The sequence below is a fragment of the Erigeron canadensis genome, chromosome 6 (genome assembly GCF_010389155.1).
Source record: "Erigeron canadensis isolate Cc75 chromosome 6, C_canadensis_v1, whole genome shotgun sequence".
In the NCBI taxonomy this organism is placed as follows: Eukaryota; Viridiplantae; Streptophyta; class Magnoliopsida; order Asterales; family Asteraceae; genus Erigeron; species Erigeron canadensis.
The window spans coordinates 44,185,893-44,203,263 of record NC_057766.1 but is presented as its reverse complement, the minus strand read 5'-3'; the positions used below and the strand labels follow the sequence as shown (position 1 = coordinate 44,203,263).

At 36.1% G+C, this 17,371-nt stretch overlaps 4 protein-coding genes across 7 annotated transcripts; 2 read left to right on the top strand and 2 right to left on the bottom strand.

Annotated features, from left to right (window-relative positions):
• Window positions 1-402: 402 nt before the first annotated feature.
• LOC122603757 (syntaxin-61) lies at window positions 403-3,557 on the top strand. Of its 3 annotated transcripts, none has more exons than XM_043776551.1 (9): window positions 403-545; window positions 888-954; window positions 1,262-1,383; window positions 1,575-1,688; window positions 2,224-2,337; window positions 2,408-2,598; window positions 2,877-2,967; window positions 3,050-3,115; window positions 3,213-3,557. In XM_043776551.1, the coding sequence occupies exons 3-9, from the start codon at window positions 1,330-1,332 to the stop codon at window positions 3,321-3,323; spliced, it is 741 nt and encodes a 246-aa protein (XP_043632486.1). In that variant the 5' UTR covers window positions 403-545; window positions 888-954; window positions 1,262-1,329; the 3' UTR covers window positions 3,324-3,557. The 3 variants fall into 3 exon arrangements, with proteins under 3 accessions (XP_043632486.1, XP_043632487.1, XP_043632488.1); XM_043776552.1 differs by having other exon boundaries at window positions 874-954; XM_043776553.1 differs by lacking the exons at window positions 403-545; window positions 888-954; window positions 1,262-1,383 and having other exon boundaries at window positions 1,600-1,688; window positions 2,219-2,337.
• Window positions 3,558-4,049: 492 nt separating this feature from the next.
• On the bottom strand, window positions 4,050-5,758 carry LOC122604988. Its single transcript, XM_043777845.1, has 3 exons — window positions 5,408-5,758; window positions 4,845-5,096; window positions 4,050-4,736 (listed from the first exon to the last, which is right to left on the bottom strand). The coding sequence occupies exons 1-3, from the start codon at window positions 5,756-5,758 to the stop codon at window positions 4,485-4,487; spliced, it is 855 nt and encodes a 284-aa protein (XP_043633780.1). The 3' UTR covers window positions 4,050-4,484.
• Window positions 5,759-7,954: 2,196 nt separating this feature from the next.
• On the bottom strand, window positions 7,955-11,761 carry LOC122605172 (RNA polymerase sigma factor sigE, chloroplastic/mitochondrial). 2 transcript variants are annotated; one of them, XM_043778066.1, is made up of 6 exons: window positions 11,652-11,761; window positions 9,848-10,622; window positions 9,613-9,759; window positions 9,209-9,445; window positions 8,820-9,083; window positions 7,955-8,282 (listed from the first exon to the last, which is right to left on the bottom strand). In XM_043778066.1, exons 2-6 carry the CDS (start codon window positions 10,562-10,564, stop codon window positions 8,085-8,087), a joined length of 1,563 nt encoding a protein of 520 aa, XP_043634001.1. In that variant the 5' UTR covers window positions 10,565-10,622; window positions 11,652-11,761; the 3' UTR covers window positions 7,955-8,084. The 2 variants fall into 2 exon arrangements, with proteins under 2 accessions (XP_043634001.1, XP_043634002.1); XM_043778067.1 differs by having other exon boundaries at window positions 9,848-10,584.
• A 2,654-nt stretch (window positions 11,762-14,415) lies between these two features.
• Window positions 14,416-16,749, top strand: LOC122603864 (plastid division protein PDV1). The gene is made up of 2 exons (XM_043776698.1): window positions 14,416-15,217; window positions 15,921-16,749. Exons 1-2 carry the CDS (start codon window positions 14,876-14,878, stop codon window positions 16,416-16,418), a joined length of 840 nt encoding a protein of 279 aa, XP_043632633.1. The 5' UTR covers window positions 14,416-14,875; the 3' UTR covers window positions 16,419-16,749.
• Window positions 16,750-17,371: the final 622 nt, after the last annotated feature.

The following is a 17,371-nucleotide window of genomic DNA, read 5'->3' as shown; positions in this document are numbered from 1 at the left end:
TGAAAACCCCTTCTAGTCTTAGACACCTAAATTAAGACTAATGATTGCAGAAATAAAATTCCTAGCGGGAAAGATGATGTACTCTTTTAGAAATGAAAAGGATATTTAAGTTCAAAAAATCAATCGTATATAAGTTCAAAAATCCCATTTGTGATTTGTTTTTATTATTTTAAATTTTAGCATTTAGCAACAAATACAAAAAAGGATCTAAATCTAATTTCAAGTAATAATTTGTTTTTTATGACATCACATATTTTAGAAATTAAGGTAGGAAAGGGGCCACGTTGGGACACGTCGGAATGACTAAAAAACCTTGTAGAAACAAGGCTGTTTTATATATAAAAGAGACTATAAAGTACAAATGACTAAAACTTGCTAAGTTGCCTTTTAGATTGGTTTTTGGAAAAGAAAAAAAAAAGGAAGAAAATATGAAACGTACCAAAGTGCAAGGGGAGTATTGAAAAAATACGAAGAGAGAAATAGTATTTGTGGTTTGGCTGTAGAGGAAGAAAAGAAACCGAGCAAGAGATCATTAATCAGATCTGGTGCGTCCGACCCCTCTTTTTCTTTTTCTTTTTAATTGTTACTAGGTCTTTGTTTCTTATGATTATCAATCACCAGCTGTATCTATTCAATTCGATTAAATCTATATATATATATATATATATATATATGTTTGTGATATTATTATAAAAGTAAATATCTTTTTATCAGCAATCCTTGTGAATGAATTTTGGATCCTTTAGTTTGCTATAATATTTACTATGAGTGGTGATCAATTTGTTAGTGCATCTTTTTTCTTTACTTGGCAGGTAGAATCTCAAATTTTAGTTTGATAAAATACATCCTTCTAACTAACTAACTAGTAAGTAGTGTGTATATATCAGCACAAAGTTGGACGGGCTTACAGCAGAAGAACTAAAAGGGTTTTACGGCGGATCATTTGGTTGCCAGGTATTGTTCGCTTGATGATTTTGTTTGTTACTTTATGTAATTGAGTCTCTTTCTGTTATCATCTAATATAACAAAACCGTTATGTATCATCAAAGAATCACGACCTTCAACTCCCCTAGTATTACTGTATTAGACCATGTTTTTTGGAATAGAGAATATGATATGTTTGATACTCAAAACTTACTTGAGTTTAATAAAGCTGGAGGCTCTAGGAGAATTCTTTTAAAATAGCAAATTGTGAATATGCTCTGTTTGATGTGTTTCTATTTACAATGAAGCTTTTGTAAAGTTTTCACATCTGTTTCAGATCCATGGTATGATTGTATCCACTGGCAAACAACAAACTTGACGAATTCATTGTAGCTTGTCTTAAAGATGTCTTCAGCTCAAGATCCATTTTACATTGTGAAGGACGAGATTCAAGATTCTGTAAGTTAGCTTTCCAGTAGTATGATGAATTAAGTTCTATTCCTGTTTCTTTTTCTTTTTTGTGCTACAAATCTTAATACTAGATAAAATCATACGTGACTCACATGCCGACACTTAAATATAGTCATATGTCTTTCCCGCGGGTGCATGATTACGAGTTTGATTATCTGAATGACTTCTTCTTTTATTAGATTGATAAGCTGCAGACTACCTTTCATCAATGGGAACACATCCCTGTAGCCAGCGGGGAGCAGTCCCGGCTCACTAAGGAACTTCTTTCCAGCTGTGAGAGCATTGAATGGCAGGTATGTGTATGAAATTCAATTAACCAAATCAGGTTCATTGTTTGATTAGATCATTTAGGTTTCTGTCAAGATTACATGAACTTTCTTTTTCCTTCTATTTTCTTTTTAATGAAACTAATAGCATTTTTCTTACCATGGGCAAAAATGGGGTGGTAACCAACTAAAATGGAAATCCGTTTCTATAACAGTGCTAGACCCGTAGTATTTACGGTTTATTCAGTTAACTTGTACCCCAGTTAATATATATTCCAGCCTTCTGAAAAGAAAAAAACATATATATACTAGATGTATACTCGTATTGCCATATATTACACATTAATTATTTTATAGTATTACCATTAGCTTTTAGCAGTTACCAAGTAGAGGGCAGTTGGTGTACTTGATTTGATTATTCTTATAAAATATCGAAAGAGTACTCTACAAGATAACCTACTCTCGGATTAGCATATTCTATCATCAAGAAAGTTGTGTCATCGACTCATCGTCTATCAAATCGTGTGTCTGGTTCTGAAAATCAGTTTTGCTGATAGGGAAGGTGGATGAGCTGGAAAAGGCTATTTCTGTGGCAGCTAGGGACCCTTCTTTGTATGGCATCAATGAGATGGAGCTTGATAAGCGAAGGAAGTGGACCACCACTGCTAGGGTTCAGGTACAAAACCTTATTTTCTTTGGCGAATTCAGGTGTTTTGTTTTCTATGATATTCATATTATGTAAGCAGGTGAGCAATATTAAAAAAGCAGTGACTGGAAAAGACTCCAATCGCTCAAGCACTACAAACTTTGGTGGGATGCGTCATGAACTAATGCGGATGCCAAAGACTCATCCGCAGGGCAGGAGCGGAACATATGTGGCAAAAGATAATGATGATTTCATTACTTCCGAATCAGACACACAAATGCTTCTTATCAGGTAAAGTCCTTTTTTTGCTTTCCATGTTTAGAATACATTTTTTCGAATCAAATCCTCCCCCCAGCCCCCAAGAAAAAAGTAAAAGAGAAAGAAGTTTTAGCGTGTCAGCACAATGTCATCTGACCTGCTTTGACATGCCCTAATAATTTACCTATTTTGGCCCGATCCCATGACCCAATTTATACCACCCCATTCGTTGCTATCTTTAAAAGACATTGTGTCTTATTAGGTGCGCTTGCTGCTATGAGTTGGTCTGATTTTTCCCATGCATTTATCAGGCAACAAGATGAAGAACTGGATGAGCTAAGTGCAAGCGTGGAAAGGATTGGATCTGTTTCGCTTACCATACACGACGAACTTCTTGCACAGGTGCAGAGTGTATACGATCTATATCTTCGTTTGATATTATTGCTTGGCTCTCCAAAGTAAAATGCTTATCATACCACTGCAGGATAGAATAATAGAAGAATTGGGTTCAGAGATGGAGAGTACATCTAATCGTCTTGATTTTGTTCAGGTAGGTCAAGTTTTCTATTATATCTGTGAGCATTGAACTCTTTGAACTGCTGTTCCATTGAGATGCCACATTATAACATATTTTCGAGTGACTGCAGAAAAAAGTGGCTGTAGTTATGAAGAAGGCTGGTGCCAAGGGCCAGATGATGATGATCTTATTCTTGATTGTCCTCTTCATCATTTTATTTGTTTTGGTTTTCTTCACCTAGGCTGTTCCAGGTTAGATATCATGTCACAATGAGCTGTTATTTCCAAGATACATCAATTTCAAGAATAAAAGCACCATACGTGGGTGCTTTTGCTAGACATTTGGTCCGAACATATCTGCCTAGTGTTGTAAACTGAACAAATTTTGAATACCGGTACTTGTTCTTTCACATTTTGAATACTTGGATTCGGTTTGAAGTTAATTATGTATACAAGTGGTTATATACATTTTCTCAGTTGAGTTGTTGCTTACGTTGGATATGAACCCCAATATGATCCCAACAATTCATTAAAGATGATTATCACCTTCAACAACTAAAATCCACAGGTTTTTCGGTCTTACTTTGTGCAAAAGAAGTCATGATTGTGACCTCTGATACAGCCGTATGAGAGTTTGTGTATAGGTAGAGAATCTTGCCATTGCAAATATTACACAATGCCATAAAATAAATTGCAAAGTCATAACAATCTACCATGCAATAAAAGATACCTAAGATTCAACAATGATACGAAAAAGAGCATCTACATTAATAATGAAAAAAAAGGTTTTAGCACAATGCTAGTAATTAGAAAATGAACAATCCGACTAATACATATATAATATGAATATGACAAGGGGCTATGATTAAATAACCGGCAGGCTCTCATTGGAATGGAAGTGTTTAGTGTAGCGACTAATCTTTGTTGTTTTGTTTTCTGCTACACTTTCTTCATCCAGATGTTTTTATATATTAACCGAGATATATCCGTTGCATATAGATCCAAGTAGTAACGGGTCTAATGAAGTTATAACTCATACATCTTTGACCCCTTATTTTCATAAATATACATTTCAACCCTTTAACTTGATTATATCAAATAATACTCTATCTTCATCTTGTACAATTAAATAGAACCAAGCTAAGATTGAAGGAACATCGTCACTTCACAACAATACCATGACTAATTTTCAAAAAGTTGGTGACTGCAAGAATTTGAGCCCCTGATCTCGCTCTTTGTCGGATCCACATTGCAAGTTATAGTTATCTAGGATCAATATCGCAAATCATAGCTATCTGTACATAATAACGGAGAACAGGGATCTAGAAATTAAGAGGAGGCTGACAAGGACCCAACTTGAGCGGGAACTTTAAACTTAGAACGTAAGGTAGTCAAAGAATGATTCAGGACTTGTAGTTTAACCCGAGGGTGCTTGTTCCGGGTCTCCTCCTTCGTCCTTCTTCTATAGGAAGTGGTGTTTGCCCATCTTCTTCTTCTGCTGCTGCTTGTAAGAGCTGCTCTTGTGCTCCGCCATGTAGTTTCTCCAAACTGATTCCATCCATATTTAACATCTTGACCACTTTAATGACATTGATGAATCCCCCGATGACTAATAAGGAACTCGCCAAAATACCTATCCACACCCATGTGTACGTCTGTAATATTTTACCAAATTAACAACGTACTTCAGGCTCTTCTAGGACGACCATAGTTTCTAAATGAGTAGCTAGTTTGAAGGAAATCATCAGCTCAAACGTACATACCAACAAATGCAAACCATGGTGACTATGTCCAGCTTGTTGTCGGAAATTCACAATGGCTCCGGCCAGGAACAACAAGCTACCCATGAAGAAGGGAATCTGGACACCGTGTTGCAAGATTTGAAGAATCCCGTCTGCTTGCTCATAAACTTGGCACGAATTTAGCATGGAACCGAGGACCCATAATGAAGTGCCGGCAATAAGCAAGTGTAGAGCATGACTTTCAATCCTGTGAAAACCAAATCCTCTATCTGCCTACAAAAAATGATAATACTACTAGAGTACGTAAAACTAATTACTACCCAACTCATCATTCACAGATAACAACCCCCTGTCATATCTTATATTTATATATTTACTTTAATTAGAAAGATATAAATGGAATCCACCAAATTAAATACGGAGTATGTATGTATGTATGTATTGAGGGGCGAATAAGTATAAGACGTAGCTATTACTGTACTTAATTGGGTGGGTGTTTTTATATAATTAGTCTTGAAAATTAAGTACTTAGATTGAATAGGCATGTGCGTATTAATTAGTATATGATGGAGGGAGGGGGGGACCTGGAGGAGGAGGAAAAGAATGGCAATGAAGAATAAAAAGCCACCTAAGGCTTGAAGGGCCGGCACCCCGACCTCCACATACAAAAGCTGATGGTCAACCCGCCACATCAGCCTGAGCCGGCCGGAAACATGTGCCACCAGATCATGGATGTTGACCAATATCATCAACCCTATTCCTATCAGCAACACCACCAGCCCTGATTTCGGCTCCCTCGACAGCTGCCCCGCAAAACCACACACCACCACAACCGTTGCCAACAGGTATACTCCCGCGTTTGTATATTCCGCTCTTTCCCGACTCCGCCCTGATCCGTACATCCTCCACTCACGCGCCGTCGCCAGCTTCACCATTTCTTAATCCTTTATATATTAACGTACGTATACTCCAATTACGTACTACAATATTCTTGATCGAGTTGAATACTAGACTAATCTCTTTCTGAAAAATTAATTAAACACAACAATGGACGGATCCTGAATAATTAATGTGGGAAATTATTTAAGAGGTTACGTGGCGTCATGCATATATGTTCATGTGACACGTGGGCGACGGTTGGATCCTGAATGTTAGTTGTGGGGAATAATAGTAGCTATATATGTATATCTTAGGTCTTTTACCCGCACGATGTGCAGATTTTTTTAAAGCAGTATAATAATAAATTATATTCTGAAATATGAAAAATGTAGTGACCTCTAATCCTTGGATGATAAATTATGTAATGTGAACTCCATGCATAATGTTTTAACATACAAATAGACCTAAATTCAGGTTGAAATTTGGCATTGAGGACTTTGGCTATACTTTAAAGAATTGTTATAGTTGGTCGACTACCCGCAACATACAATTAGGTCAACAAAACAAAACAATGAAGTGTAGTGTAGACCTACATGTAAAGTTGAAACACGCGAATTCGATTTATTAGAGTGCCCAGAGTATATGATCAAGAATTAGGTGAAGATGTTTGGACTCTGAACCAACCTATTTTGATACATCTATTATCGTTTATTAGTTCATATAGAGTATATTATTTCCACATCATGATGATTGAATCTTTTGACTACATAGAGCTTGATGAATGTTTAACTATTTGTTAAATAACAATTATATACATACACAAAATAAAGCTTAAAAAAACCTTTTTTATAGAATTACTAATGTGATTAGATTATATTACCATTCATTCTAAATACATACAAATGGAATCGATAACAAATGAATTTGTAATTGTACGTACAATTTTAACAAATATAAGGATTTAGTAATATAGAATTTGTAATCGTACGTACAAAGTGACGATTTTATTAAAAATAAAAATAAATAATAATAATAATAATAATAACAATAACAATAATAATAATAATAATAATAATAATAATAATAATAATAATAATAATAATAATAATAGAGGGTATGTAAGAATTTGTGAATTTGTAATATTCTTGCCAAAATTAATGTTGATCAATCCCATAAATATATTGTTTTTCATATATGATATATCCAATTTTATAGTTTCTACATTCTAATTTATACTATATTTTCTATAAAAAAAGATTGATAATTTAAAAAAAACATGGAGATGCCACATAGGATAAATCTTATGTGGCAACATTTAAGCATAACTTTGGTTTAGGAAGGATAACTTAAAAGGCTAGGATTCTTACTATTTTAATATTTATATAGATATATATATTAGGTTTTTTACCCACACGATGTGCGGTTATTTTAATTGAATTATCAAAGGTTTTAATATGATATTGATAATTAAAATTTGGTTTAGTTAGCATAATATTAATGTTAAATATGCTTGAATATCTTATCAAAACTTAAATTTGTTAAAAAAAATATATTGAATATAATTTAAAAAAAACGGATGGAATTAATGTCTCAAATAAATAATTGTAATTATAATGTTTAATTTGATATAATGTTTACCTAATTAATTCAAATCTATCTAAATTTAAATAAATATATATAAAAAAGTTTGGAGATGACACATAAGATAAATCCTAGTTGGCAATTTTAGCATAACTTTAGATTTGAAGAAGGCTTGAAAAGGCTAGAATTCCTCCTCTTTTAATATATATATATATATATATATATATATTGTTACTTCTGAAAGTGATTACTTAATTCATAATAATATTTTATCATTGATCTTGTTAACCATGATAAACCAACAAAATTATTGAAACCATACTGGTCTACCAACCAATTACGCGCACTTCTCGATCAGTACGTTGCTCGAAAACAAGGTAGCTAGGTCATCCAACTTACTCAAGAACCAGATATATGTACCTGTTCAAATACCAGCCTGGTCTCTTGTTTTACATGTCATCGGATCACAGGAAACTTGCTCATCAACAGTACCCGGCCAATCCAGCCACAAGAGGGATATGAGAGATATATGTGAGATGTAGACAGTTTTATCCCTTGCTACCAATGGGTGAAAACTGCTTCCCGAGATCACAACAAACTTGCTATAATCTTTTTTTTTCCCTTAACTGTATGATGACATATAATTACAGGAAAGACGCAAGTCACCGTGGTACTTAAAACTATACTGTACGTTGTTTATTTATGTGTTGTTTTACCTCATAACTATGATACATGTCACTCGTATACACACTATTGTATTTCCATGTAAAAAAGGATGTGAACGCAAAATCAAATAATGCTTTACAAGAGATAGTGGCGTAAATACTCAACTCGAGCTGGATGTTTGAGCTTCATAAGAGCCTTAACTTCATGTTTTCTAACCATTTCCCTTGATATATTCAAGTTACCCGCAATCTCTCCCAGTGTTCTATTGCCTTTACCATCCAGTCCATATCTTTGTCTAATCACCACGCTCTCCTTCGGTTTCAGAGAATCAAGCTGCAGAGATCCATTGTTATATTATAACCCAGGCTAAAGAAATCATGTTAAACTGACCAAAGATGAGGTTCTGGTAGAGGTGACATTTAGAGCCTTTTACTAGGAAGTGATATTTGTACCACAAATATTAATATATTTACCACATAGTATAATTTTTAGAGTACACTATACAAGACAGCAAAACATGTTTGTAGTGAATAAATCATATGTTGTAGTACGAATATCACTTCCCTGTTACTTATATATGGGTCCATTTTGGTTTTGTTTAATCTGTGACATATTAAATTGGTCAAATCAACATTATTAGCTTAAAAGGAAAGGGTCAAAGGTTGCCCACAGTCTATTTATAAAACAAAAGACATCTAATTATTTGTTTTCTGAAAGGTGAATATTCACACACTATCACTAGACTTTGTCCCAAATGGACCAACAACCTAAACCATTTCAACTGGTAAAAGTTTTTACTTGGTTGTGACTTGCTATCCAACCCATCCTGCCTGTTTTGCCACCTTTAGATTTCGGCACAATTGAACTTACCACATCATCCAGTGCGAGCCTAAGAAGAGCAATTTGTCGCCTCTCATCATCACCACCACCATCATTATCTGCGAACGTGTTAATAAATTCTTCTTGTGTAACTGGATTCTTCCTGTTGAGAGAAAGAACTGGTGTCGATGCCTTTTTTACTTCACGGTATCTTTCAAGGGAAATTCCAGCTTTCTTTGCTATTTCTTCTTCACTTGGCGGTCTCATAAGGTCAAACCACAGCTTCTTTTTTGCCTTCTGTATTTCTATTCTAACCTGCATTCATCAAAATCTTAACTTTTCGGTAGTGTACAAAAAACTTTTATTCCAATTATTTAGTTCCATGAATGATCTGAAAGCCTCACTATTTGAAAATGAGTTTGATGTCAGGGGAAACATACCGATTCAAGGCCAAAGGGGACTTTAAAAAAACTTGAGAGGGTCATGGAGCGTATGATGGCATGTCGTATCCAAAATAAAGCGTATGTTGAGAGTTGCAATTTTCTTCCCGGTTCAAAGCGGTCAACGGCGGTTATCAAGCCCTTCACTCCTGCCTGGCAAAAATCTTGGAAATTTCGCCCATTTGCAAACTCTTGAAAATATTTGTTCATGACAAACAACACAAGTCGAAGATTATGCTGCATAGACATCATGATTACAATTCCCTAGTTAGAGGGTGCTCTAGCTTGTTGTGAAATACAGCATGGCGATACTTGTTATTTTAGAATCAAAGTAGAATAAAGCAAAAAACCGGACTACTTACTTACGGTAATTACATATGGAATGGAAATCTAACTTGTAATACCTTGATCAATTTATTTCTGGCTGCTTGTCCAACTCCAAGTTGCTTCCTCAATTGCGATACATTCATGTTTGTTGCCTCCGCTAACTCTCCATCTGTTGGTTCCCTTTCCAAAACATTCTGCAAATCCTCTTTCACTGCAAGAATCACCTGTAGTAGCAAAGGAAATCCATAAGAAATGAAGTTAAATATAGCAAAAGTAAAATAAATAATATTGGGGAAAACATAGAATGCTAACCTTCATAGTTTGTAATAACTTGAATAGCCGAGTATGCTCTGAAGAAGGAAGAACAGGCGGGATCTTCATTTTCTTCCAATCTAAGCTGCCTAAATCCGTAGAAGGCGAGTGGTCTTTAACCAGTTTGTTAATGTTTTCATCTTCATTGACCTTGGCATGCTTTCTCAGCCTTGTTGACGTAACAACTGCAACATCCTTGTTATTTTTCAAATGAATCCGATTTTCAAGGGTCAATCGATGCACCTTTTTATGTTGACCCCTCACTACATCAACCACCTTTCTGATTTCAGGCTTTTTACTAGTCTTGGTCCTCCTCCCTCTAGGAACCATTTTCACTGGAGTATTATCGCTGTCCTCGGTATCGGATTCAGTAGTTGTGGGACTGAGCTTGTATAACCTATTGAGCACAGCTGCAGCTTCATTGTAATCCAAATCTAATGAGCAAGAAGGAGCTTCGGCAGTAGATAAAGCTTGTACTCTTTCGAAAGGCTTTTTCCGCCTAAGGCTTCTCTTTGGATTTTCTTTAGGTGTGGTATCGACAGATGATAAATTAGCGGATTCTTTCGAGGAGACCAAAGTTGTGGTGTTGTTGGTTTTATCTGTTTTAAATGCTAGTATTGGTGTTCTCTTAGTCGTCGGAAGAAGATGAGCAGAAAATCTTGAACTTAATCCGAAAGAAGTCCTTGCAGCAGAGCTAGATACAGTCACAACTCCCATAAATGCCAGATGGATAATCTCTGTATCCGAAGAGGTTTTTTTACTAGTAAGGTAATTCCTGAAGCAATAAGTATGTGACTTTATAACACAATCAACAAAATGTCCACACCCATTATGGCATGTATCTCATCTCAAATGATGACTATTACGGCAGTAATATATATACAAAACAAAACTAGGTAACGCACTGGCAGAACTACTTACAACCTAGGGGTAGCCCGGGCTACGGGTCCGCTAGATCCAAGTAGTGCCAAAAAAATTTTAAAAACGATGTGTACTTTATTAGCGCTACGGGTCAATCAAATATGAGATAACAGCCAATGTTACTAATTCCAAACTTTAGAAAGATTATCCTAACAATAGGTTTCTTTTCACTGAAAATTACTGTGCATCATGAAAATCATCATGCATCAATTGCTTCGTGAATGTTCGTGCATATCAATTTAACCATGATCTAAGGGTCAAGATCTAAGGCCACCAGCAGGGGATCCTGGGTTCGAGTCTTGCCATAGGCAAACTTGAGATAATCAGGGGATTATTAATTGGTTGAGATTCACCTGCACACTAGCCTGGTGGATTAGTGGGTACCAAATGGTACATGGGATCAGGGGTTACTATCCAATTACCCTTTATATATATATATTATATATATATTGTGTGTATGTGTGTGTGTAAATGGAGAAGTCCAACCAGATACCTTTTACAGCGTGATTGCCCATCAGTAACTACAAATGTAAAATCTCACCTTGACGTCGTCCCGGCCAGTTTGACATATGGTTATAGATCAATTAAATCGGTGTTTTTGATTATTATTATAATTGTACACATGTAATTTCTAGCAACTAGCCACTTATTATTGTTTTGTTATTAATTAATTTATCTATATATAGTATGTATGTAATAAAACGTGGAGATCATGGTAAAGAATTAGAGCATAATCAACCTACTACATAATTACTGTAAAACACTAAACATTAGGGGGGGAAAACAGATGCTGGAAAGTGTTATGAGGAAACTCCTTAATAGCAATGACAGACAAATGTTATGCTAGGAAGAAAGAGATGACAACAAGCATGTGAAAGTGTACCTTTAATTAATAGTAGGAGATCAAAAGAAAGAATCTGCTAGAATTGAGGGGAATTATTTATTTTAAGTTTGATCGATCACCCAAATTATTTATATATTTCGGAGCTGAAATAATAACAATAAACAAAAAAAAGAAGAAGGAAAGATTTTAATATAATTATACGAGGGAGGGAGGGAGTTATGGTAGCCACAAGCAGGAATCAACGGTACAGATGATGACTTTGAAAGAAAGAAATGAGATTCCCCCGGTGACTGACGACGTGGCTCAATTCAAGCAGAATAATCTACCTGATTGATCACCGTGGCGATATTCTAGTGGTGGAAAGATTATTGGCATCAAATGAATGGATGAACTTTTTGACACGTAGCTTGCTGGCTGATAATATTGCGCTTGTTTTTTCAATTTCATGCGTGCATTCATTCCAATATTACGTTGCAAAATCACAACCATTACTTTGAAACTGCACTCTCCGAATTTAATTTAATACTACTATATTGACGTGGTTCAAGTTCAGCCATATATAGCTATTTTCCTTTTCCGCGATTCCATTAGAGCGCTCTCGAGATACTTATTTTTAAGGGGAGAGGAGTGGTGGACGGCATGCACTTGGCATGGCCATGCCGCCGAAGCAACACCGCCGCCATGAAGATGGCATGGTAACGGCATGGGGGCTGGCAAGTTAAAAGCCCTGCGAGGCGTGGCAACTTTCGACCGTTGGAGGGGAGCGTGGGAGGTGGGGTCCAGACTCTTTTGACCGTTTGAACTCGATTAAAAAAAAAAAAAATTCCCCTACCTATTTATCTATTAATACACCTCTTTTTTAACCAAAAAAGTCACCAAACAAACCATATCTTCACACTTCCACATAAAAAAAAAACACCACACTACTAAAAAATGGATTCCTCTTCCTCATCTTTTTCATTTTGTGTTCCACCGGAGTTAGACGATTCGTCTACGGGGAGTACTTTTCAGTTTTTTAATCAAGTGTACGCCGAGCTTGAAGATGCCGGCACCTGTACCGACACTCGTAGGTATATTCTTTGACGATCCAACGATGCAGCCACTATCAGTTGCGAGTTTGATTTAGTTGTTTTCATTATCATGTAGAACTTTAGTTTCGGTTTATGTTGTTATGTATTTTTTTTAATTCATGTTTATGTAATGTTTAGTTTAATTTTAATGAAATATTTTAAGTTTTTATTAAAAAAAGAAAGTGTTTGATTAAATTAAATGAAAAAGAAAAAAAAAATTGGGAGGGATGGGAAAGTCATAGATGCCATTAAAAATGATTGGGAGGGATGGTTGGAGGGTTGAAAAGGAAAATTGAGTTGGAGATATTTGATTGGTGGAATTTAAGAAGGATGGGAATTTCAACCACATGACTCCTTTCCCCCTTATTGGTTAGCATTTGGCTTGTCATATGTCGATCTTTCAAGGCGGCTCGTGAAGATTCCTACCATTCGTCTTAGAAACTAAGCCCTCACCACCTTAGATTTCTCAACACCTCGCATATATTCCAACGCGTAATGTATACTGCTCGCTCTCTGCCTCGATCTAATTATATCACTACTAGAAAACTGGTCTTCACCAACGGTCATGTCCGTCGCTAATCGTAATCATCGACGGATTAGCATCTAAAACAATCCGTCGGTAAAAACCTCGTCGGTGATTACTCCTCTAACCAAATAGCCTAATAATTCTCCTAAATATGAGATGATGACATGTAGAAAAATCAGAGGGTAAGATTAGGAAAGAGAATGGGTGGATACCACATGTCATATTATTAATGTATTAGGAGGATTATTAGGCTATTTGGTTAAGAGACTTTATCATTTTCCTATAAATATGGTTAAATTGCAACAATGGTCCCTTTGGGTTCGTATTTTTAGCATGTTTCATCATTCTAACTTATTAATCTTTAACAAAATCAATCTAAAAGTTCTCCCATGAATTGTCATATTGCATGGAGGCGATTCATACTTGATATTTTCACCTTAGAGTAGTGGAACCAAAATTTACATTGAGCCGTAGTGCAAATATTTATATTAATGGCCTTTGTATTGTCGTAAAATAACGATAACGACTAAATTGTAATGATTTTTTTAGTATTATAGAATTCATTTTGGTTATCTTAAATAAATTTGTTAAATGTGATTTAATACGTAGTGTTAAAGGTATTGTGGTTCTTGCATAAGGGTGTAAACGAGACGAGACAGCTTGCGAGCTACCTGAAATTGACTCGTAAATTATTCGAAATCGACTTGGTCTGAGCCGAGCTCAAGCTCGAGCTACTCGAGTAGATTTTCGAGTCGAACTTGAGCCTCAAAATAACCTATTCGAAAAGCTCGCGAGCTTAATCGAGCTTGTGCTTATTTGCAGTTTTAGCCTTGAATATTATACTTTTTTACATAATTACTATCCTACCGAGCCGAGCTTAATCGAGTTGAGCTTGAAATTGTGGAGCTTATAGGAGTAATTTGACTTAAAATTTAGTTTAATACTTAATCTAGTCGAGCCGAGTCGAACTTGAAAGTGTCAATACGTAAGTCGAGCTCGAGTTCGAGCTTAAAAGTTAAAGCTTGGTCGAGCTCGAGTCGAGTTTTGAGCTTCAAGTATTGTAGTCGAGCTCGAGCTCGTACTCGACTTGTTAACACCCCTATTCTCGCAAATAAAAAGTTTTTCTTGACAATCTTTGTTTGACATGGTTAAAAATTTACCCGGCCAATTAGTACTATAGATAAGGAAAAAATGATTAGTTTGATAATCGTGGTTCACATGACACAAGAATTTGGTTGGTACCCTGGCTGGCTGGCTACGCCTCGAGGCTTTGATGGTTGTGTTGTGGTTGAAACTATTTTGGCCTTAAATCGCTATTCGTCGCTTCGTTGGCCGTTAAACAAAAAAAAAAAGAAAAAGAAAAATCAATATTTATCGTCATCGTCATCGGTGTGCATTTCAATTCAAATGGGTGTATTCCTCCACAGTCCACCAAAGAAAAGGTGAAATAACAACCATCAAGGGAGGGGGACCACCTGGAAACCTAAAAACAAACCCTCATCTTCCCGCTTCGAATAATCACTTTCCTTTCGCCTCTTTTTCCTTTTCTTTTTTTTCAGTTCGTATACTGTATCTAATTCTCTCTCTCTCTCTCTCTCTCTCTCTATATATATATATATATATATATTAATTGAGTAAATAAAAACAAGTCAAGTGGAGAATTGGAGATGATTCAAAAATGGGAGATGGAAGAAGTGGAAGCCGTTTTAGAAAAGATATGGGACCTACACGACAAACTTAGCGACGCTATCCATTCTATTTCCAGATCTCATTTCCTTCACTCCCTCCGCAATTCCAACCACCGCCGTCTAACCGCCGTCAACAACAACAGCAAAGTACCGCCTAACGATGTTGACGATGAGGCCGCCGCCCTGAAAGGAGGTTTCGTTTATGTCAAAGAGTTTCCGATCGGAGAAGAAGAAGAGGCAGCGGCTATTCATGAAGCCAAAAGCTTGAATTCCATCCGTACTGCTCTCGAAAACCTAGAAGACCAATTGGAGTTCTTTCATGTTAGTAGTCACTCCCTGCTTTCCTTTCAATTATTAATAATAATATTATTGCTGCTGCTTGCGTTTATTCATATATAAGTAGTAAACAATTTTCCCCTTGGATGTATGGATGTGTTTTTGCTACGAGGGAATTAGGTTATCACTTGCGCTGCTACATCCCCTTGGATGTGTTTTGCTGGGTCAATCCAACATCATCATCATCGTCTTTTATGAGATGACTTTGAAATCTCCATGTGTTCAGGGATTTAGAAAATGTTGTCTAATCTCTCAATTGTACACCGTCTATTAAGTTACATGTATGAACTAATATCTTTCCCATGGCGTCAGGATATATTTGTAACACCATTCTCAACTACACAAAGTAAACCACAGATAGGATTACACTCTCATCTACATTCTTATGCCGTCGTAACTACTATATCCTAATTCAACTCTACGTAACAGGTTAAATGTAAATTACTTAACCCATTATTTAGTGATCTTTAATGTCTAGATTTCGAACATTCTCCTAACTCCAAGATGGGGATGTACTCTATTCCCTGTATTTCTTTTACAATGAATGAATATGTATGAGTTGCTATAAACATCTTCCAAGTCTCTCTGTTTTTGTTTTCTTCTGCTTACAGTGCTTGCTGTTGCACATAGTTCAGGCGACGATAAAAAATTGTGGCATAATATGTTTGTTTGCTTTTGTTGAATGCAGACTGTGCAAACACAGCAACGAGTAGAGAGGGATGCTGCAATGGCTCGGTTGGAGCAAAGCCGAATTGTCCTTGCATTGAGATTAGCTGACCACCATGGTAACAAGTACAAAGTCATTGAAGAAGCAAGAGCTTTTGTTGGTCAAGTTCAAAACCACACTAAATTTCTCCCACACGAGAATGGTTACACTTCAGCAGAATCATATACTGCCGGGAAGAGGCCAAATGTTCTAGCTAATGTTGTCATCTCTAGCCTTAACTTTGCCAAGAAGTCTCTCAAACTTGATCATCTGGGAGGTGTGTTGGGGAATGCTGCTTTATTTGCAGTAAGCATGCTGGCATTGTTGCATCTTCATCAGGTAGCAGACAGGGATCGTTACATATCAGATATCCAACAGAGACATGAAGCTAATAATGGTCTTACCAAGAATATGACAAGACTTTATTTACCTGAAGGGGGTTCTGCTAATGGTCTAGATGTCTTATCAGCCAGGGGTTAAACTATTAAAGGTGAGTTACCAATTAGACTTGGTCATATTCTGATTTTGTTAAACTGAAGCAAAGCTGAAGTCTTTGTGGTAGGTGGGTTTGTTAAACTTCCTTTTCAGCATGTTATGTTTTTTTTCTGGCAAATAGCAGAGTCTAGTGTTGTCTTAGAAAGTCTTGGGTTTTATTGTTTGTTTCCTAAATGTGTATATTCTTAGTCTGTTTTGTTTAGGGTGCAGGAAAAAAGATTGAGCTTTTGAATTTGATTTTTAACACCTTGTTATGCTTTGACGGTTTTGGTATGAAATACACTGTTACCAATTGGAATGCTTTTTTTTTGTGGAAGGTTTTTTTGTTCTTGTTCATTTGGTTGTATGTGCGTTAGAGGCTCATCGACTTGTCTACAGGTCTGAGTCTTCCCCGCATGATAATATTCTTGCTTTTACACATTTCAGGCACCTCCCGTATACCCAATTTGGTAAATGTACGAAAGCGATGATCTGCAATTCTGTAGTTATATTCTGTTTGTTTTAAGATGAAGTTTGTAGGAATAATACTTGTCTGGTATTTGGGAAAGTAGGGGGGCGTATGTTATTAGTATGATCCAGTGTGTTAAATCCATGGGCTTATTTATAGTATTCCTTTGGAGATGATTTCAGCTTGAAGTCGATGACACGTTAGTATGCTAATAGTATCGTGTATGTGGAAGAGACGGGAAAAACAGAGTCGGGAAATCTGTAATCTATAAATGGAAATGAGAGTCTAAGAGGCAAGGTTCATATTAGCCCATCAGAAGTTATGGTATGGCCATATGATTCCAGTTGGATTGCAAACTGAAATGGTATTATCATTAAGGTATAAATTGATTTCTACAGATACAAACGGATGTAATGTTTTTTTCATGGGCATAACCCATCACTACATTTAGAAGGGTCCAAAGTTCGTAATGACTTAGCTATGGAGATAT

Excerpts from the sequence above, each read along its gene's own strand:
- LOC122603757 (XM_043776551.1), top strand. The coding sequence starts at position 1,330 with ATGTCTTCAGCTCAAGATCCATTTTACATTGTGAAGGACGAGATTCAA. Across the intron at positions 1,384-1,574 it reads AGGACGAGATTCAAGATTCT|ATTGATAAGCTGCAGACTAC; the intron begins GTAAGTTAGCTT and ends TTCTTTTATTAG. Across the intron at positions 2,599-2,876 it reads ACACAAATGCTTCTTATCAG|GCAACAAGATGAAGAACTGG; the intron begins GTAAAGTCCTTT and ends TGCATTTATCAG.
- LOC122604988 (XM_043777845.1), bottom strand. The coding sequence starts at position 5,758 with ATGGTGAAGCTGGCGACGGCGCGTGAGTGGAGGATGTACGGATCAGGG. Across the intron at positions 5,097-5,407 it reads TTCTTTTCCTCCTCCTCCAG|GCAGATAGAGGATTTGGTTT; the intron begins GTCCCCCCCTCC and ends CATTTTTTGTAG. Across the intron at positions 4,737-4,844 it reads ACCATGGTTTGCATTTGTTG|ACGTACACATGGGTGTGGAT; the intron begins GTATGTACGTTT and ends AAAATATTACAG.
- LOC122605172 (XM_043778066.1), bottom strand. The coding sequence starts at position 10,564 with ATGGGAGTTGTGACTGTATCTAGCTCTGCTGCAAGGACTTCTTTCGGA. Across the intron at positions 9,760-9,847 it reads AGTTATTACAAACTATGAAG|GTGATTCTTGCAGTGAAAGA; the intron begins GTTAGCATTCTA and ends TTGCTACTACAG. Across the intron at positions 9,084-9,208 it reads TCCCCTTTGGCCTTGAATCG|GTTAGAATAGAAATACAGAA; the intron begins GTATGTTTCCCC and ends TGATGAATGCAG.
- LOC122603864 (XM_043776698.1), top strand. The coding sequence starts at position 14,876 with ATGATTCAAAAATGGGAGATGGAAGAAGTGGAAGCCGTTTTAGAAAAG. Across the intron at positions 15,218-15,920 it reads ACCAATTGGAGTTCTTTCAT|ACTGTGCAAACACAGCAACG; the intron begins GTTAGTAGTCAC and ends TGTTGAATGCAG.